General features: G+C 43.2%; 1 protein-coding gene across 3 annotated transcripts; it reads right to left on the reverse strand.

Annotated features, from left to right (window-relative positions):
* Window positions 1-36: 36 nt before the first annotated feature.
* On the reverse strand, window positions 37-21,868 carry usp22 (ubiquitin specific peptidase 22). Of its 3 annotated transcripts, none has more exons than XM_026177307.1 (14): window positions 21,802-21,868; window positions 21,315-21,583; window positions 14,547-14,679; window positions 10,325-10,438; window positions 9,540-9,641; window positions 8,488-8,654; window positions 8,238-8,385; window positions 7,809-7,911; window positions 5,073-5,231; window positions 4,643-4,769; window positions 4,468-4,559; window positions 2,580-2,642; window positions 1,412-1,561; window positions 37-1,327 (listed from the first exon to the last, which is right to left on the reverse strand). In XM_026177307.1, exons 2-14 carry the CDS (start codon window positions 21,432-21,434, stop codon window positions 1,285-1,287), a joined length of 1,521 nt encoding a protein of 506 aa, XP_026033092.1. In that variant the 5' UTR covers window positions 21,435-21,583; window positions 21,802-21,868; the 3' UTR covers window positions 37-1,284. The 3 variants fall into 3 exon arrangements, with proteins under 3 accessions (XP_026033092.1, XP_026033094.1, XP_026033091.1); XM_026177309.1 differs by lacking the exon at window positions 21,802-21,868 and adding an exon at window positions 21,690-21,795; XM_026177306.1 differs by lacking the exon at window positions 21,802-21,868 and having other exon boundaries at window positions 21,315-21,795.
* Between the last annotated feature and the right edge of the window lie 11 nt (window positions 21,869-21,879).

Below are 21,879 nucleotides of genomic sequence, written 5' to 3' on the forward strand. Positions count from 1 at the left end.
TCTTTACACTCAATAACACATTTTATATAAACGCACCTAAGCTGAGGTTTTTTTAATGGATTTCTTTTGCTTCTTTTTTTAATCCTCCTCTTTCTCGAGCATATTCACGTGCACACATTCACACACATATAAACACACTGAATTAGAGCAACATGCGGCCGACAGTTAACACTGCAGGACTGAGCCTGTGACCCACTGTACAGACTCTCCTCCTTTTTTGTTTACTTTCTTTCTTTTGCCATTTACCTGAAACAGCATCATTACAATGTTCCATTAATGTGGAGAACACGACTGAAATCAAAAACAAAAAAAAGAAGCAGCCTATAGCAGCAGTGTCATGAAAGTCATGTGTACAAAAAAAAATGATATATATGAGATTGACAGCACAATGTAACGCAGATGAACAACGTGAGAGTCCAGGGAGAACGCAAAACTGCAAACAAATGTTTTTAAATTGCAGTATGTATAAAAATATATTTACTGTGTTGTCTATTTCCCCATTTTTGACGAGGAGACAGGCAGAAAATAACAGATTCTTCATGTCCTTCGCAGGGAAAATGGTTTCTGAGCGATAACTACAAGCTCGCAAGTAATAAAAATGGAATAAACTTCAGACACAATACTATGATTAACGTCTTTTTTCCCTTCCCCAGTAGCTGCACTCTGGAAAAAAAAAAAAAAAGCATACGAAGACAACTTCCACCCTTGAAATATTTGGTCTTTTGGAGGAGCGTAGCTGTGTTAGACAAGTGCGCTTGTGTCCGGAAGATTGCCTTGAAGAGAGGGGGAAAGAACAATATCACAACAGAGCCTTGTAGCTCTGTGTAAAGCTGTTGCTCTGCTTCTTCCCCTACATATGCAGCTGTGCAAGAAGCATGTAGCAAGACATTGGTGAAGGACAGCATTTGTGATCAAGTGAAGCTTCTCTTGCATTTGTGTCTGATAAGAGAACAAAAATGTAGAAGGACTCTGCACTCCTTTTCTTTTCTTCTTCTTTTTTTTTTTCTTTAGCAGACTTGTACACGGACTTGCTGCTTTCTTCTTCATCCCCTGAATTCAAGTACATAAAGTTCCTTTAGGGCCCATCCAGTCAGATTTGTTGGATTTCTCCTGCACAGCAGACAGTGTCCTTCTTGCATGTCACACAGAGTAACTAGACTGGTGTGTAGTAAGGGTGGGACTTGCCAATGACAACGTGTTTCTTTGCCTTTCTCATCACTCTGTTACAAACAAATCCTTGCGTCGTCCCTCAGCTCATCCTGCAGGCCGTGCTGATGCAGGGACTTATTCGTACTCCAGGAACTGTTTGTGGTAAAACAGAAGGTACCTGAGGAGATGAAAGCACCACGAGGTCAGTCAGCAGCAGAAACACAAAAGCAAAAATGTGTCTCAAGCTCTTTGACGTTCTCACCCTTCACTATCCAGGACATCCTTGATGCTAGCCTTGGTGATAATTGCATCGTCACATTTGAACCACTGGTCCTTGTGCTGTCGGATGAAAGTGGTGTAATGACCGCTCTCTAGTGTCCCCTGGTGGTTCACCACTGCAAACAAGCTGTACCTGCGACAGGAAGAGAGCAGAACAAGCTGCAGTTTGGCTTTTACTCAGTTCATAATGACTTCCTGCTCTGCTCCCAGGCTGTGGAACTCTCTGCCCCCTGAAATAAGAAATATTGGTTCTCTCCCCCAGTTTAAATCCCAACTCAAAACTCATCTGTTCAAATCTGCATATTCACTGTGAATCCACTGTTTGTTTATTTTATCTTGTGCTTTTATTTTATTGTTCTTATTCTGCCATTGTTTTACTAAGTGTTTTATCCTATTGTAAAGTGTCCTTGGGTGACTTGAAAGGCGCTCATAAATAAAATTTATTATTATTATTATTCCTTCCTACACACCATTTTCTTCAGCTGTTTTGTGAGTTTAGCCAGGACTACAACAGTGACTGCACAAACAAATTCATCTCGCTCTCATGTGGTGTTTTTTAGGACAGCAGCAGCATCAGCGTGTCGTTCTGTAGCTGCTGATTACCACATTACCAATTTTCCTCGACTATCCCAATATTTTGATCATTCACTGGAGGTAATGCTCTTCCTGTTTACTGGGACATTATACAATTATTGATTCAGTATGTTGTGCCTGGATCACTAAAAGTTATTGTTCCCAGTTCACCATGTTTTTGTACAAGGACTGTTATTATACTGCAGCATTGTAAATGGCTTTTCCAGACACTGGAAGCTAACAGATAATCAGCTTAGCTGTTATGACAGGTAGTTTTGCAAATTCATAATTCCTACTTTGTTGGGCTAATTTCCATGCAAACAAATGAGGTAGTGGATTCTACCCAGTGAAATGAATGTAGCTGTGAGACCAGTGACAAGAAGAAGCAGTCAAGCAGACAGTTTGTGATGATTAAAAACAGCACATTTCTATAAACATGCGCTTCATGAAGCCCTGCTGCACCTGTCAGGTGTGTTTCCACGAGGCTCACTGTGTCAGGTGACAGAAGGATGAGAATATACGTTTGGTCCTTTTGGATTATTGTGGAATCGATGCTGCAAACGTGTCGCTTTGCTTACTTGTTGTCGTTGTTGAAGGGATCCACGGTCTGCTGGTACTGCCCATTCATCCGGCTTTCTTTACTGAAACACGCGGCAGAGACTCAGTAACGACATACCAACTGTTGTTCTTTCAAGCAGAATAGTTTCCTCGGATGTATTACACAAATTAACATTCACTGCAAAAGCGACTGTGACTGCTCAAAGAAATGAAAAGAACACTTTTCGATCAGATTATAGCATCAAGCCAGTGAAATATCTGGTCAGTTAAGTAGCAGAGGACATTGTTATTCAGTGTCAGCTGCTTTGTTGTTAATAAAATTAATGAAAGATCCACTTGAGTCCCCAAAACAAAAATAGTTCTACAGGCCTCTCACATTTTTTCTGGCTTGTTTTTTCCCCCCACTAGTTTTGGCTCGGATCAGTGTCACTATTGAGAGCACGAGGCGATACCTGGACCCTAAACAGGTTGCACAGGTATTTAAACATCAATATGTGCTGTTGCCAGAAGGTTTGCGGTGTCTTCCGGCACAGTCTCAGGAGCATGGAGGAGATTCCAGGAAGCAGGCAGTTACTGTAGGAGAGCTCGACAGTGCTGTAGAGCAGCGTTTCCCAACCTTTTGGAACCACGGCACATATTTCACATTTTTGTCTAATGTCAAAAAAGTTTTCTCCAGGACAGAGGTCAGCATGACTATTATGTAACTTCTTCTATTTTACTGGCAGTTGGCAACTTAGAGTACGAAGTGGAAGAGAATAGAAGAGAATGTAATTGTTCTGCTCGTTACTCAAGCCGCTGAGACTACTAATCAGGTGGAACCAGATAATCTTCCACGGCACACCTGATCATTTCTAATGGCACACAGTGGTTGGGAAACTGCTGCAGAAGGTCCTTAACCCATTAGCAAGTCCGGTATCTGCTCCTTTTGTGGAAGGAGGAACAGGATGAGCACCTGCCAGAGCTCCAGCAGGACACTGGTGTGAATGTCTCTGACCAAACAGACTTCATGAAGGTGGCCTGAGTTCCCGACTGCCTGGCACTGTGGATCCTGACTGGCATTTGCCTCATAATACCAAAACTGGCAGGTCCACCACTGATGCTCTGTGCTTTTCACAGATGAGAGCAGGTTCCCTCTGAACACGTTACAGACGTGAAAGAGTATGGAGAAGCCATGGAGAACATTATGCTGCCTGTAACGGTTTGGTGATGGATCTGTGGTGTCTGGGGAGGGACATCCATGAAAGGACTCACAGATCTCTAAAGACTAGGCAAAGACACCCTGATATTAGGTATCAGGATGAAATCCTTGGATCCACTCTCAGACCCTACCCTGGTACAGCGGGTCCTGGGTTCCTCCTGATTTTGGGGGTTTCTTTGAATTCACCCCATTGTAGGTTGATAATTTTCATTTCCATCAAGTGATGTGGTATCCTTTAGTTCCCAGCACACACACCAGTACAGATATCGAGCATGATTTTTTCCCCCACAATGAGATCTGATGTGTTTTCAAAGTGTTCTTTTCATTTTTTTGAGTGTTATATACAGTACACATACACGTTTGCACAGTAAGGATGTAAACATATTTAGATATGAGCACATAGTAATGTACTCTGAAATAAAACACGGCCACCATATTTTTCCAGCTGACTGATGAGTTAGGAAATGCAGGCGTCATCCAGACTCTGCTGCAATGATCAGTCTTTACGGTTGTGCACATTAATGCCAAAAATCAGTTTATGACCAAAAATCTATTTTTAAAAAAAGAAAAGACACTGGACGCACACAAGTCCATATAAACACAGTTGTTACTGTGATTGAGGCCTAGCATGCACACAGCAGCTTCTAGTTTTTATGCACCTTACTGGGTTTTCTTTGACAGCTTCCACCCTTCTTTTAGATTGTGCTCACCTAGAGGCCATGAACGGGGTCATGTCCAGCTCCAGAGGAAAGGAGACATAAGTAGTGATCTTCCGCCGCAGTTTGGCCGAATGCTCAAACCTCTGCGAGCACACGCACATATCCACGAGTTAGAACAGGTAATAAATATCCCCCTTCATTAGCCGTCAAATGTAACCTCTCTTACTTTGAGGTGAAAGCACGCCACGATGGGCAGCTTCTTCATCGTCAGTTGCTTGGTAGACTCCTGGTAACTATGGCAGCCGCTGCACTTGATCTTTGCGCTGCTCCCGAGGTGTTCTGGTCTGGTGAACCTGGACAACAGAGGGTGAGATTTGGTACCAGGGACTTGTGCTGCTGCTTCCCCTGTCAGGAAGGGTAGGAACAGTTTTATGTGACGCTCATGATGATTCTGGGATGAGGCTAAAGGGTGGGTCTCTGAGTTTGCAGAGCATGTAGGATTGTTCTGATTAAAACGCTGAAATTATTCTTTTCATTTTACAACCACAAAACAGACAAAAACTCCCCACCTGTTTATCTTTTAATGCTGATGACTACAGCTCAATCCTGACGTTTCAGATCATGTCTCTCTGATCTATTCTTCATATGCGAGTTACCTGCGCAGACAGTCCGTCAGTGCTGTGGCTCCAGTGGTGTGACTCTCTCCGTTAAGTGCTGATCCATCTCCTCCGGGGCTGAGGGGCCAGAATGGTGTGGAAGAGCCTGGCAGGTCCAGGCTGATGTCCCAAAATGGGTCTATAGTTGTTGAAACACCACTGGGAACCAAACAGATGCCAGGATGTCACGTGACACGGTCAAGTGTTACTCTTGAGAAGTCACAGCTCAAAATAATCATTATCATACCCAATGTACAATGATCCAGAAATGGTAAAACAGAACCATTTTACCTCCGAGTCATTTTATGACCAGCTATGAGAACGGGATGAACCCAGAATCTCACTTTCTTCCCCTTCTTTATTAGAAACATCAGCACAAGCTCATTATCACTTCATGTCAACTCATTTTTTTCACAGTTTGCTTTAAAGGATCATTTATTTTCTTGCAAAAATACAGGAGGTGCAAACAGCAGGTGGGCGGAGCCACTGTTACTGACAACCATATTAAGGTTATCTGTTCTTACTGACATCACACAGAGAAAAGGGTTATGAATTTTAAAAAAGGCTTTAACTCACATGAACACTATTTATGTGTAAATATGCAGTTTAAAAAAAAAACAGTTGACTGGAAAAAGTACACCACTGTGTTGAAAGGAGGTGAATTTAAGATAAAAATAAAGCAACATTCAAACAAATGAAAGCCAAAGAATTCCACTGGTGGTCTATTTATCAGTTTTTTGCAGCTGAACATTCATTGGTAACACTGTGTGTTCATTCTTAAGGACATAAAGCAGATCCTACTGGTTCGTGGTATATTTGTGACTGTGTTTGTATCTTCAGTCATTTGGAACAGCTGGATTATAACGCAGCAGTTTGTTGCTCAGAGCTGCAACACAAACACAAACACTGCTCAGTTAATATCCATTTTCCAAACTGCACCCCCGTTATCTCTCTAACAGCTCCACTAAATCATCTATTGTTCTGCCTACTTTCTCTGTAATGCATAGTGTTCTTGTTAAGCCAAGGGCCATAGCACAATTACAAGATGTATCACTGCAGCGCCGGCTTTCTGTTTATATTTAGCTCCATCTCTTTGCTCTAATAATTCCACTTCCTGGTGCCATGAATCTCCACAAAGCCGCCAGTGTCATCAGAACAAGGGCTCTTTCAAAGCCATGTCACTGGTTCTGACATGAGCTTTAATCAAATTCGATGGCTGTTTAAGATGACTGCTACACCCAGGACCTCCACTGCACTCTAGCCTAATCCAGCAGTCTTCCTCACCATGAAGATGAAAGCTCTGAATAGTGTCGCTGACTGGCAACAGTCTGGTTATGGTTGGTCAAAGCAGAAATTTCTGACTTTCTCCAGAGCTGCCACAAAAAGAAAAAGAGGACCGCATTCCTCTACAGCATCTTTTAGTTAGTCAAATTTTATAGGGATGGATTTAAAATGGCAAAAGGCTTCCACTTTAGTGGCTGCAGGATCTCATCTCTGATCTTTTCAGATGTGGTCCTGTTGACTTGGTCAGGTGATGGCCAGCTCACACTGGAGTGGGAAGCAGTGGGAATGAGAATCAGCAACTTCAAGTCTGAGGCCATAGTCCTAAGCTGGAAAAGGATCTCGTGGCCACTCCGGGTCAGGGGTAAGTTGCGCCCCATGCGGAGGCGATTAGGTATCTCAAGGTCTTGTTCACGAGTAATGGGGAGAGGGAAGCAGGAGACTGACAGACAGACTGGAGATGTCTGGAGTAGAACTGCCACTTACAACATCTAAAGGAGCCAGTTAAGGTGGTTTAGACATCTTGCAAGGATGCCTCCTGGGTGAGGTGTCCTGGGCATGCACTACAGGGGACACAGGGCAGACCCAGGAGTGATTACAACTACACCTGCCGACCTGGAAAAACCCAGGTGTTCTCCTGGATAAGCTGCAGGGAGGTTAGGCATTCTCTGCTCAGGCAGCTGCCTCTGTGACCCGGCCCCAGATAAGTGGAAGAAAACGGATGGATGGAATCACAAAATTGTGGCTCACTGTATTTACTGCTGATTTCTTTTTTCCACTGGAGAGGCACCAGCTGTGTTCCTCAGCTAAGCATGACTTGACAATAAGCTTAAAACTTCTTCTGACAGTAACAAACAAACTGCTACACTTAGTGCAGTGACCCAGAAATGCCGCTGCCTGGGTTCAAGTCTGACCCGTGGCCTCTGCAGCGTGTCCCCTGCTCTCTCCCGTCTACTCGTCACTTCAGCCACGCCAAATAAAGGCAAAAATGCCCCAGTGTGTGAAAATATCTCTTATATGGAAATAGGAGCTAATCACATAACAGATCAGTTTAAAAAATAAATAAATAAAAAAGGCGGGCTAGTCCACTCAGAGCTTCAACAGCCTCCACAAACCACCAGGTGGAGCTAGAGATCAACTTTACATGCCATGAAAGGCTGTTCCTGTTGCTGCAGTGTAGCAGTTCACCAAGTGTGTGATTGATGGTGCAGTATGTGAATGATAGAGGAGAACGGAGGCATTAGGGAGGGAGGGGGAGGAGGGTCACCTCGAGGCAGGCCATTAGACATTCTCATGCAGACAAGTGAGGTCTGTTTGGTGGCTGTTTTGTGTCTTCATGATGGAACTGTACACTTTAATCTCTTTATACAGACTCTAGTGAGGCATCAGTAGAGTTTTAAGTTGTTTTTTTCCCTGCACACAAACTTACATTCTCACAGACACACACACACTTACTGGCAGGCTTGACAGGTGACGTCAGACTGCAGGCCCCCTGTGAAGATTTGGTCAATGATGCAGTTACAGTGGTTCGGGTTGTTTGCCTTCTTCCCATTGTCATCTGTAGGGACACGAAGAAAACACACGCACACACACGCACACACACACACACACACACACACACACACACACACACACACACACACACACACACACACACACACACCAAAAACATTAAAGCACACTGTCACTAAAAGCCTTACTGTGTAACTTCACAAATCCCCACTGTGCTTATAAACTGACAAGAGATCCAAAAGAATCAATACTGCCTCTCATGTGTTTTCAGCCTCTTAACTCTCCGTGTCAAACATGTCTGACTGAAAGTCACATGTCTCAGCTTTGATGGTCGTCTCAGCTTGTTTATGATATCGTCTCTGTGCGTCTGACCTTTGCAGTGTCTGTGCAGGACGTCCAGCGCTGCGATGAGGAACTCGTGGGCATCCTGCTGCTCGTAGCCAGCCAGGTGACGGGCGTGGGTCCACACGAGGTGGAGGAGGCGGAACGGGATGTGAGGTGAGCGGTGGCCTGAGTAGAACTGCGGTAAGGGGGTGGGAGGAGTTTGTGTTTTCAAATGACACTTTCTGAATCATCGCCTTGTCCTCTCTAAACTACTAAAATAAAATCAAAGACGCAGTACCTCCTGGAACAGTTGCGACATCTCGCACACCAAGCAGGAGTTGCTCTGCATCTCGCATTTGTGCCGGTCCGAGAGGAAGAAGTCTCGCAGCAGTGGGGTGTGTGTCAGCGCCTGGACGATGCAGTTCATAAAACACGTGTTGCCCAGATTTATCAGCCCGCGCAGGCCTGCAGGTGGAAGAGGGACAGCAAAGGAAAACAGACATAAACGCAGTTCAAGGAAACAAAAGTGTGTGGACAGGATAAACAGAAAAAGAGGCTTCGTGGCTGCTGCAGTGTGGCAGCTAGGCTGCAATGCTGTTATAGACACACACACACACACACACACACACACACACACACACACACACACACACACACACACACACACACACACACACACACACACACACACACCAATGTCTCTAAGGCACTAGTGGACTGCATACAGGGGAAACCATTGCCTGATTAAAGCAGAACCAACCACATATATTAAAAAAAACAAAAGAGGTGGGAGAGAGAGAGAGAAAGGAGGAGGAAGGAGAAAAGGTGGAAGGAAAGACAGGAAGCAGAAAAGAAAGAAGGCTGTAGTGTTTTTCATGGATGAGCAGCCAGCCCTGTAATTCCCCTCGTCTTAGACAGAGCCAGGGATGTTGCTGGCGCTGGAGCACGTCCCTGCAGGCTGCTGCAAGGTGTTAAACGTATGCCAGCTCTCCTCACTCCGACATACTGAAGGTCCCACCACTGCCTCACTCCAATATTCATCATCACTACAACAAATAATATCTCCTCTCTGCATCACCCTGTGCCTGTGACTGGTAGCTTTTCATATTATTAAAGGAATGGGTAAAGCAGAAAGTTAGCTCTGCAATTAGCACACGGGCCAGCTGCCATCACACAGGCTTTGCAGTAAGAAGCTGGCAGGTTAAAGAGCGGCTGATGTCCAAAGTGTGTCAGACATTCTCACAAGATCCGGGCTGCAGAGTACGTGTGAAAACATGATGGATGATGGTGTTGCTTCATCTTTGATGTGATGTCAATGTGCGTGTGTGAGAGAGAGAGAGAGAGACTAACCAATTGTACAGTTGGAGGTGATCCTCCTTCTTTTGGGGTTGTGACGCAGCAGCTCCAGCTCCCTCTTCGTCGGCTCCCACGTCGAGTACTTTTCCCCGATACCTGGAACACATTTACACGGACACACAAACCTGTGTAGCCTGAACCATGAAATAATAATTTTGAAACTGGCGTGGTTACTGAAGCTTCTTACAAATGAGAAAGAAAGACATTAAATATGCATTTGCATATATCAGTTAAAATTTCTATCATTTTTGCTACTTTCTGCATTTTTGTGTTGTCTATTTGGGTTTTTCGGGGGGGAAAATAAATAAAAATCACACTGATTAATTCTCAAACACTCACAAAATACACTTGCCGTTAAAGGTTGAAGACTTGAATCTTTCTGTTCAAGCTTAGAGGGCTGCCATAAACACATTTGACCACTGCTACATATGCATGAACCCACTGCGGCTGCTCTATAAAAATCCACATTTACAGAGGATTAGAAACAATGTTGCAATACAGCATTATCATTCATATGAATATTAGCACATCAAAACTGAACTCTATAAAAACTTTTAACTGCAAAATGCTAATTTATATCTAATCAGGTTAATAAGCTGGATAATGAAGACCAGGAGTTTAAAGAATTTGCAGCGCAGTGTGGATTTTAATATTGCATATGTGCTGCCATCTCAAAATGCAGTGATTGAGCACAGAAGTGCCATTGCTTGGTGAGCTCTGGTGTAGAAATGTCCCACTGAGGTCAAAGTCACTTGGTGCGTTGTTTAAAGTTGCTGTACCTTGCATCTTCCAGGCCTTCCTTTGTTCCTCTTTGGCGATCTGTTCCATCTCTTTGTCGTAAATGTAGTCTTGGCACATAAAGCAGTAAATTCCCCCGTACAGCAGGTCGATAGCTGGACAGACACAAAGAAAAGAAGAAGACGGCATTTTATTCAAATGCAGGGACACTCATGAGACTGTAAAGGGTTGCGTGTTGCTGCAAACTGTGTAAAAGGCTAACTGCTTCACCTCTCAGTTTTATTCTATTTATGTCACGCTGCGACGGCAGGCAGCAGGGTTCATCTGCTGACAGATCAGCCATGTGTTCACAGCAGCCAGAAACGATAGAGAGAGCAATGGGAAGTCAAAAGGTGAGGACGCCGCCTTTCTGGGTAATTTCCCACCATCGCAGACTCACTTAAATGCTCACTCACGGCCCAAAACAGTGCTTCCACTCCGTCTTACCTCTCTCTCCTCACCTGCTCTGTACCCTGTGGCAACCTGTTTGCTGTTGCCATAACAACCTGCCTGACGGCCTCTCTCTTGGCTGTCATCTTCTGCAGGTACAGAGGAAAGAATGGAGGGAGGTGAGGAAAAGCAAAGGCAAATATAAAAGTGAAGGAAGAAAATTTGACAGACTGAAGGGGGGGTGGGGTTGTAACGGTGCCAAGTGAAATTAAATGAAATCCTTGAACAATTCGGAATATCGAAAGGGTCATCGGGTAACCATGGGAACAAGAAGAGGGCAGAAAGAGAAGAGGACAGTGGTGAGAGAGCGGGAGGAGTCCGACATGAGGAGGCAAAGAGAACGGTGGACGTCCGTAAAATGAGCAGATGAAAGAGATGCAAAGGCAAAACAGGAGGTGGAACAGAAAGAAGGAGGGTGAGGAGGAGGGGCCGGGTTTAATGGAGGCTAATTCCACAGGGTGTATTAAAAACGACTTAATTACCTCCTCATCAACCTGCTGAGAGCGTCACACACACACACACACACACACACACACCCCCCCCCCCCCGCAGGGGGTCTTCCTGAGCCAAGTGATAAAGCAAAGCAGGCTTGATAAAAACCAGAGCACAGATTCTCCAACATCTGCCAAATCCAGCCTTTTGTCAGCGACACCCTCGGTGCCTCTGCTACGGCGGCGCTCTCCTGCACAACGCTGCAGTGTAACGCACTCCACTTGCAGCTCAAAACAGCCGTAATTCCATTATGTGGAGAATAAAAAATGAAAGACACTGGGTGTCGAGCTGGCGTCGCCGCTTTCACACTAACAGGATGATGCCTTTTGGTGCAGATAATACGCCGTTTACAGTGTAATTAAATGTTGCCCCTTTTTTAATGCTTTCGGTAATATCAAAGGCAATAAAAAGGTTGTACAAATGTCTGTGTGATCGACTCTAGCAACACAATAATCCCGAGTCTCAAAGCTTTGTGCTCCTCCATAGTTTTGTCATTTAGCACAGCCTATTTTTGCTGGAGTGAGACGATTAATTGATGTCAACTGTGTAAGTGTCAGAGAGCAGCAGATCAAGATGGATTTCCAGTCTAGAAAAAACATTATTTAACCAGTAAAACTAGCAGGAGGCATCTTGGATCCTACAGCTTGAGGCAGGTTATGTTTTAAGACTTTTCTTAGCCAAACTATTTGGTATTGGTTGAGCCATTTAAACAAATGTGGATTGTTAGCATCCAAATCTGCTAATCTACCACCTAGTAGGCAGCATGTCTGCTGTGAGCATCTAGCTACAAAACTAGATATGAGCAGTTATTTTCTGTTGTTTTGAACTGATGTTAACAATTATGGGCAGCACAGTGAAGGTCTTGGGTTTGAATCCACTGGTTACTGAGGTCTCTCTCTGTGGAATTTGCATGAGTTGGATAAGCAGAATAAAAAGGATGGATGTCAGCAATTATCCTGATTCTAACATGAACAATGACAGCAGACATTACGCTGCTTTCCAAGCTCATTTTAACACTCTTGATAAAATGATCAAAGACATTTTCATAACAATGAATAGCGTCTTTTTAGATGACAGCACCCAGTGCTTTTTAAGACTTGTTAAGGATATTCAGGAACTATGATCCCGATGATGTGGTTGCACTGCTGTGCTAGTCAAGTAACCATTTGAAAAAACACCAACCTTCCTTGTGCAACACAACTGTTCAATACTCATGATGACACAACTTACAAAAAAATCTGCACACCTGCGATGAAAGTTACACTCCCTCAGCTTTAATAGTACACTGCTAACACCAGGTCCAGTGCTAGCATGCTCAGTGTGAATGTGTACATAATGCACTGTGTTTCAGTCTTTTGTGATGTTTTTATGGAGCATGTACTTGTCACTAGCTGAGATCACTACTTCCATAGAGTACAGAATCACTTCTGATCACTCAAACTTCTCATTTGTCATTTGCTTTAGAAACAACTTCATTAAGCCCAAATTCAAATACATGAGTCCTGAATAAGTTATATTACACCCCTGTGTAACCCAGTAAACAGCATCACAATGCTATGAACCCTGTGTGCAGGGTTATGGTGCACAAAAAAGGCTCAACATGACGTCTAGCCTTCATGCACTTGTTCTAACAGATGACGGACCCTCGTGGGAGTCTGCGAGTTTGTGAGTGTCAGAGAGCTGGTGAAGAATCAACGTAGAAATAGACTGAATCAGTAACATGTGGTGTAAATGTTTCTGGGTTTAATAACTTGGGGTTTATTATTTAACTGGGGAAGGCACGTTTTCCCCTTTCTTATTATCATTTTTAGATAAATGTCACAGTCGGCGCTCGCATGATATTCCTCAGTCCACTGGGTTTAAATGAAGGCTCTGATCGTTAGTTACCCATTGCCATGGTGACTCTTGGTATCAGAGCTCCATCGACGATGCCGTTCTTTCATTACTCTGAGTGACTAAACAAACTCTGATCATCCTTTCTGGAACTCAGAGTTTGTTAAATCTGATTTCTGGAACAGGGCCCCAATCGCCACTTAACTCAAGCACCAATGGGAGTTTCAGAACATATCAAACTTTCACAGAAAGTCTCAGGCCTGCTACAAGACACATAGTTCAGGGAGGAAGGATAGTGTACTCAGTGGTGTTTCTTTTTATTTTTCACCCAATTAGATGTGAATAGCAGCGATTTCTGCACACAGCAGAATTCTTTAGCAGCTGTTTATACTATCTGAGTATATGAGTTCAGGTACTACCAGCAGCTTTCTCAATATATTGATATTGACAGTTTGGGCAATATCAATGACCAAATTGCTAAATTTTTGAGCAATGTTTTGATTATCACAGGCTGTGTTCCCCAGTGGGAGTCGAAGCACTGGGCGAAAACAACCAACTGTTCACCAAACACCCACGTCTTTCTTCAGATCTGGAGCTGTCCAGATCGCGTCTGTTTCCTGTAAATATATAACTCATTGAACTGAAATACAACAATTTCCCGTTTTCTTACTGTGTGTGCCCAGGCCAACTAAGCAGCCTCCGTGCGAGCTGTGGTGAGAAATACAGCGCGCTTGCTTTGGCTCCTCAAAATAAAAGCCTGCTCAGTCATTTTAAAAGGAGAAAAATATACAGATTATCACTGAAAACAATGGCTCGTGATATTTTGTGTTCCCTTCACTGACCTGCAATATTAATCCTGTCTACAACAAGGCTGAGAGAGATCTCATTGTTCTTGCTTATAAATACCCACACCGCTGAATGATTGCAGGGATTTTGAGAGAGGCTTTGGAGAGCAGGGAGGTGTACCCAATAAAATGGAAATGTGCTTAATTTTAAATCAGCCACCAAGACAGACCTCAGTGCCCATTCATTAGCAAGTTCAATACTGCATGCTTTCCCTCTAATAGGCTGCCTGAGGCCAAAATACACAGGTGACTTTCCAAAGCCCCTTGAGATGAAGTCTTTTAGGCAGTATTGCATTTATGTTGCACTCGCTTGCGTAACAGCTCACACCCCTGTGGCTCCGAATGCCTCACAAAAACCACAGATGCGTCACAGCTGAAATAAAAGCATTAATATAAGTAATATAAGAAGGCCAAAGCTGCTTATAAATATAGTCTCAAACACACAAATGCATGGTGTTTACAATGCAGTGGCACTAGCCTATACCTCCATTAGCCGCTGGCTGTATAATTAGCCCCGATGGTGTTGTGCTGGGGTGTGCATATCGTCCATGTTTGTTACAATGAGGAAGCTTAGTATGGGACCGTGAGTTTGTGTGTGTCATACCTAGGTTATGCCTTTTGCTCTTGGCATGTTCGTGGATGTGTTTTTTGGCAAAGCAGGCGAAGAAGACGCAGTAGAGGCAGGAGTGGAGTCTGTTGAGGTGGGCGCCGCACATGTGGCAGATACATGACTTGGCCTGAAAGAGACGGGGGAGGGGTGGTGGGCGGGAGGAGGAACAGCAGGGAGAGAGGGAGACAGAAATAGAGAGAGAGAGATGAAACGATTGTATGAATCTTCTCAAACTTGTACTCCACACTTAAAAAAAAAAAAAAATCATAAAAATTGAAACAGCTTCAAGGATGAATCTTTGTAGAACCCATGACATAACCTACGTAAGTGGCCGATCTCATTTATGTGTGTTACATGTTAATCATCTTGTGGATGAGTCCCTGTGTTTTACATGCTGATAGAAAAAAAATGAATTGCTGGGACTTTTCCCCCACCTGGGTCTCCACTCTTTGTGGTGGTCAGTTGTTTACGGGTGTAAACATATTACTCCTCTGTGCCTTCCCTCACATCCAGTCTGACAGTTTCTGCAATCTCCCTCCAAGAATTTGTTACATTTGTGACTCCTTATGTTGCTGCTATGATGATTATTCATTGTCCTGAGATGATGATTGTTACTTTCTAAAACTTCAAAAACTTGATGGAGCTGAACTGGCCAATCACGATACTTGTGGGCTGCGCCAACCCGTGTAGCTACATTTTTCGTGAAGTGCATGCCGGGTTACGGCGTAGGGTTCAGATGGGTTTGCAGTTATGCCGTAGGTTACAATGCAGATTTCCCGTAACTATGGCAATTTTGCATGTTGAAAATTTCAGTGACAAAATAAAAGCATGTGTTTATATATTTGTTTGTTACAGATGTGCTCAGATCAAAACCTGAAATCTCTTATTTACAAAAGCATTCACATTTTTTGCTTTACGCTGCACTACGAGACAGACCTTGAATTTCCTGGAGTCCACCCGTTGCCACTTGAACACATCAGAAAGAACATAGAAACATGAATATGCTTCAGCCTCTGTAGCTCAAACAATGGATACAAACAAACAAAACCATCCCCACAAGCAGATTTGCATAGTATCCATGAGAGAGGTCTAATTGTAAACTGCAAAATCCTGCTAACTAACCACAGAGAGAGTGAAACTTGAAAGAGGGTGATGCAATACCGAAACAGAGGCATCTTAATGGCTGACTTTTCTCCATTTTTACACTTTTCATAGTTTCATTACGACTCAGCAAGCACTTGGTGAGTGTTTGTAAACAAGTCAGCATTTTCCATGCAAGCTATGGACAACTGTGGGAATCTGCGAGTGGCAAAAAGGCAATCACAAAGAAATTTTTGGTGCAGCACTGTACAATGCTTTGCAACCAATTTACCTTGCAACCTCCAGCAACCACTTTTCCCTAGTGGGGTCGTCAACTAGTCTCTCAGCTAAGGGCCTAAGACTGCCTGGTCATTGCAAACAGAAAAACTGAACACCAAGTAGTGTGAGCAGCATCACTGTAAGACTTTATCTAAGACAAAACAACGAAAAGTCTTTAAGAGCTCATTTAAATGCACCACGTCATCGTGCCAAGGTCATCTACTGTACATGACGTCAAGCCTGGCATTTCTAAGCAGCTGCAGTGAACACATCAGTTTACACTTCTGGATGTCAAAAGCTATTTTTCCCATCTACTCTGTGTTTTCTATTAAGTAAATGGAACATTTCTCAAACACTGCTCAAAAACCTACAAGGCATTAATGTAGCTACAAAGCATGATGCATTCTGCTTTTTAATGCGATATGGCTTAAAGTACAGAATCAGGATAAAATTCACCTAAGCCTAAAATGCACCTCTTAAATATGAATTGTGTTTCTTATTCGTTATTTTCGGCAGTCATGGAAAGAAAAAAAGAAGGGCGGCGTGACTGTGGATGGAGGGTAGATAGCAACAGTTCAAAAGCATGCAGATGACAAGCTGGCATGCCAATGAGCTAGCATGAATATAAGGAGGTGGGAAGAAATGAGCAATGCCTAAGAAGAGGAGTGCAGGGAAAATAAGCAAAGACAGGAAAGAAAGGAAAGCGGGTAGAGAATGATATATGGGAGAGCATCAGACACAAAGACAAGAGGAGGAAATGTAGAAGAAAATTAGAGCTGGAATCATGAGACAGGTTGATATCAGTGGCATTTTATAGAAACTCTACCTTAGAGATCTAGACTGGTAAGCTAATATACATAAAATGGAAAGGCAGAGTGACAGTACAGTTTGGTGCCCAATTTAGAAGATGTACGGATTGTGGCAAATGATGCCGTCTTTACCTGACGTGTATGACCAAGAAGTCTAAAACCCTAAATGATCAATGTCAACAGAAGTAAAAAATAAATAAATAAAACAATACAACCAATATGAAGAGAAGTTAAAACTGCATGTAGATTTTATTTAAATGAAATTTTCACATTATAGGAAATAAACCTTTTTCTTCACAAAACTCAAAACTATTGTGTTCCTCCTCTATAATCAGGTTAGCTTAGCTTTGCATAAAGATCAGAAGAAACAACTAGAGTGGCTTTGCAAAAAGAAAAAAGGAGTAAACACTAACATCTCTAAAGGCAGAGATTCTCATGGCATCTGGCATCATATAGTTCATAGTGCTGTAGGTAAGCTAGCTGCCCGATTCTAGTTTATTTTACCATCGTTATCTCCTGTCACCTCCAACCAGACAGCTACCCCTCCCTGAGCCTGGTTCTGCTGGAGCTTTCATCCTGTTTAAAAGCCAGTTTTTCCTTCCCACTGTTGCCAAGCGCTTGCTGATATGCGGTCGTCTCATTGTTGGGAGTTTTCCCTCCATTATTGTGGGGGCTTTACCTTACAATACAGGTAACTGTAATTTGGCACTGTATGAATAAAACAGAATTGAATCAAAAAGTTGAACAATTTAAGCAAAGTTACAATATGTGTGAAACACATTCACAAGCCTCTTTATTAGACACAACTAAAATGCTTGTTATCGTTACCTAATTAGCCATTTGCTTGATAGCAACTCAGCGCTCTGAACATTTCTACATGCCTAAAGATGTCTCTCTGAAGTTGCTGAACAAAGCTTCAGAATGGGGAAGAAAGTAAGAAGTAGTAAGTAGCAGCCTTGGAGTTTTGTGCCGTTTCTATCCACATCTATCCAGATCAATATACATAGTTGTGTAGACTGACAACAGTCCCAGTGTGCAACTAAATTTAAAATACTGGCAGCGTTTGTACAGAACTTTACATCATTTGAAGTTGACTTATTAGACATTGTAGACAGTGTATGAAATCTATTTAAACCACAGAGTACACACTGTGATCACACGGATGAGAGAGAGGTCACACAGTTACCTCCCACCCATTTCAGTTTACACTGTACAGCTAAGCAGTAGCTTCATAGTTGTTACCATAGGTTACCAACCTTGTCTTACTAAACGGATGAGGGTTCTGACAAATGTCACACATTTGCTTGATTCATGCAGTGTTTTTTGAGATCCATATTACCAAAATAAAAGCCTAAAACCCTCTAGATTAAAAACTTTTCATCTGGGCTTATTCCTCATTGAGTACCACCTCTGCTGTTCATGATTTAAAAACATGCTTCTCTTGTGAGTGTAAATGTGGGACACAGATACAAAAAAAAAAAAAAAAAGACATTCTTATTCCAGTCACACACACACACACACACACACACACACACACACACACACACACACACACACACACACACACACACCCCTCCTTGCAAAACTGCTCGGACAGCACATGAATTATGAAAATACCCATCAATATGCAACAATCTTTCGTCACTCATTCTTTTGGCTGTCATTGTTACAGTGTGCACGTCTGTTTAGCTAGTCCCCCAAGGACGCTGTATTCATGTAGGATTTGTGTCATCTTCTCTGCTCTACATCTCCACATCCCAAACTGTCAGTAAGAGCCTGAGCACATATACACTGCACAGTAGTTATGGTTTAGAACACTGTGTACTAAGAGGCCTTGTGGTTCTTCTAACACCCGAAGAACAGCCAAGCTCCAACTGTGTCATATTCCTCCAAATGCTGCGATGTCAGAGACGAGCTACCAGTAGGCGGGGAGAACTGGAAAGGGTAATGGGATGTAAAGTTGCTGGTTAGAAAAGTGTAAAGTGAGAAGATTATTACACTGTGCGCCCATGCAGCGACACCTGTCTCATTCATTTAGGGAAAAGTTGTGGTAGCCTGCCATCCCAAACAACAGACTGATATTTATTTATGAAGATTAATCAATTATTTCCTCCTTTGTCCCAGGCAAACTAAGAAATAACGGACCCGTTTTACAGTCATCACTCTATTTTGCAACATTTAGTCTTGCAGCATAAATATCAGCTGTGCCACTGAAAACACCCAGGTAAATCTGATTTGTTGATATGTCTGATACTAAGATTTGGTTGTTGTTGGAGTGTGTGCCCTTGAAACTAGTGGAAAGAGTAAATGTTCAACACAGAAAAAGCAAAACAAAGGGCTAAAAAAATGAAGCTGAACTTAAATTTAAAGCAACAGCTGTCACTGTCGTAATGGCAAATACTTTGTTGACCTTGTTTATTTTTGCCACCAGCTCCGGGTTTCATACTCAGAGGGCCTCTTTCACTTTAAATCTACTTTGTGTTGCAGTGGCACAAGCTAGTAGAAGACAGCCTTAGGAGGACAGAAAATATTGCTAAATCTGCTAAGCTCTGACGTTTAGTAGTGACTCACCAATTTTAAAACATGGTCTTATTTTATGGTCCCTTGAGCAGCCTATACTGGCTGTTAAAAAGGACTATGTCCTGGTCCTTATTGTCAATCCTGTGCTGTACTAATGGGTCTGCATTTTTCACAGTTCAAAATAATCCTTTTTTTTTTTTTTTAATCTTACTGGGCCTAAGTGCAGCTGCTGAGTTCTTCCACTGTTTGAAATTATCCGTTTTAGTTCTCTATCCTCCCGCTCCCAAGCACACTGTTATTTGACTGGCTGCACCTCATAAACAGATGAGCTGAAGAGTAGGTGGGCGGAGCTTCTGTGCTAACAACCAGAGCCGTGTGCCTGACCATATTAGGAATATCTGCTCTTACTGACATCATACAGACAAGTGTAGGGGAAAAAAAACCTGCCTGAAGCCTCTGACACACAAGATCTACCAGAGGATATGCTGACCTCATTGTTTGAAACTTTGGCTATGTTTAATATACAGAAAATAAAATGTTAAATGTTTTATTACAATGTAAAAAGATCACATTAGGATTGCGGTGAGAAAATGCGCTTTTACTCTGCAGTAGACTGATAGAATTCAATGTTGGCGCAATTCAGATGAGATAAAACACTTGTGTGATTGTCAGTGAAGTGAGTCAAAGAACTGAGCCTTTGAATTCTAAAGGTGAACCAATACTCGGTATTCAATCTACATCTGAAGGTCAGTGGACTGTCTGATGTACACAGCGCTGAGGCTGACGCCAGAGGTAATGGACGACAGAGTGGCAAGCGGGTGATTAAGGAGTTGTATTTTTCACAGGTAACACTTTCAAGTGTTGCTGCTTGACTGTCAAAATGTATGCAATTTGTTTGCCATTGTTGTTTTGAATGGCCCTGGAATCACAATACTTGTCCTTTCCCTTTGTTGCATCCCTGCAGCAACCCAGTGTAGGTGCAGAGTGTGAGTAGCAAGCCAAAATACCTGGATACACCAATGCTTGCTGAATAACAATAATGTATGGATAAACTTTGCGGTTGAAATATTGTTCAGGGTCAAATTAAAGACTGTCTTGGACCTGAAACTAGACTGGAAAATCTAATCTATGACTGTCAACAGACTTCTCCAGCTGGATAAAAAGAAAACAAGTGCATGACAGGTGGAGCAGAACCCTGGTGTAACAGTTTCCCCATAAGAAGCATGTGTCTGATTGGAGAGGTGTCCCACATATTTCATGATAAGAAGGGATTTTGGCCCTCCAGGGGCACAGGAAGAGACCATACAGTACATATACCATCTGCATACGCACCATTTATTTCTGTATACATGTCTCCTGGACTTAAGCCAGTGCAGTATACACACAGATAATGCAAACACAACATGCTATATGTCTAAGTAATGGCATGATTATTAAAAAAAATAAACAAAGGAGAAGAAAAATAATATTTCCTCTTGTAGCGTAACTGAAGACACACATTCTGTTGCTTTACCTGTTAAACCTCGTTGATCCTGTAATGCTGAACAAACATGGCCATGCTGCATATCTGTTATCATAGGTTTATGAGGACAAGAGATATGAAGTACTTGGCTGATTTCAGAGCCACCAGTGCCCCAATAAGCGAGGAAACACCACCGTGTAACACTGGCCTGCGGTCTGCTGGTGGGAGGAAGTGGAGCCACAGCAGGCGCAGTGCCAGTGCAAACACATGCACATCATCAGCTTGCTGATCCATCATGCGGACTCTAGCTTTGATCTAAGCTAACGTTCAGCGGCGAGGGGGTTAACTGGGTGACATGCTAGTAGTTTGCATCAGTTTGAGGACACTGCAGCTGTGGTGAGGTGCTCAGAGTGGCATTTAAGCGCCACACTGAGACTAGAACAAGTCTCTGAGCTTGGATAGTATTTGGCTGAGGGGGAAAGCGGTACTTTGGCATTCACCGTCTGTTGTTGTGGAAGGGCGGAGAACTATCTACGCACACGACGGCAGCTCAGCACACAAACACACGCATACACGGTCGTACATCAAGGGTCCCTACTAAACACTCGTTACCTTGCGTTTTCTGGTCTCAGCTGAACCACTCCACACGAAACACTGATAAATGACCCTCAGGTTCTGCTTCCAGTTGTCCACTTTGAAGCCGTTGACATGGGGGCAGCCTGCGGGACTCATGGTAGTCACAGCATCCGGCTTCACTGTCCACTGAGCGACGAAACCTGTTCAAATCCCTCAAAGCAGACCCAGTCCAAGCGGGCTGACTGGCTAGCTCTGCCAGGGTTCGTTATCCACCAAGTGCTGCGTTCTGGCTAACTGGACATGTCCTGGTTGCAGTAGCAGAGACACGCGCAGTAGCAAGCATAAAGACGAATTTTACAATATACCTCTTTTGGAGATGTGTATCATTTATGTATTTAAATCCAGCTATACCGCTTTACATGTAGTTCTTCACAGTCGCTCAGTTACACGTTAGCAAGCTGGCTAAAGTTGGTTAGCATTGGAATTTCAAGTAGCTTACACGGCGAGTGTCGTTAAGACCCACCTCATTCATAGCGACGGACCAATCACGACCGAGTGCTGCATGTGATTGACATGTGCCAACTTTCGTTCAGAGGGTAAA

The sequence above is a fragment of the Astatotilapia calliptera genome, chromosome 8 (genome assembly GCF_900246225.1).
Source record: "Astatotilapia calliptera chromosome 8, fAstCal1.2, whole genome shotgun sequence".
NCBI classification, from domain to species: Eukaryota; Metazoa; Chordata; class Actinopteri; order Cichliformes; family Cichlidae; genus Astatotilapia; species Astatotilapia calliptera.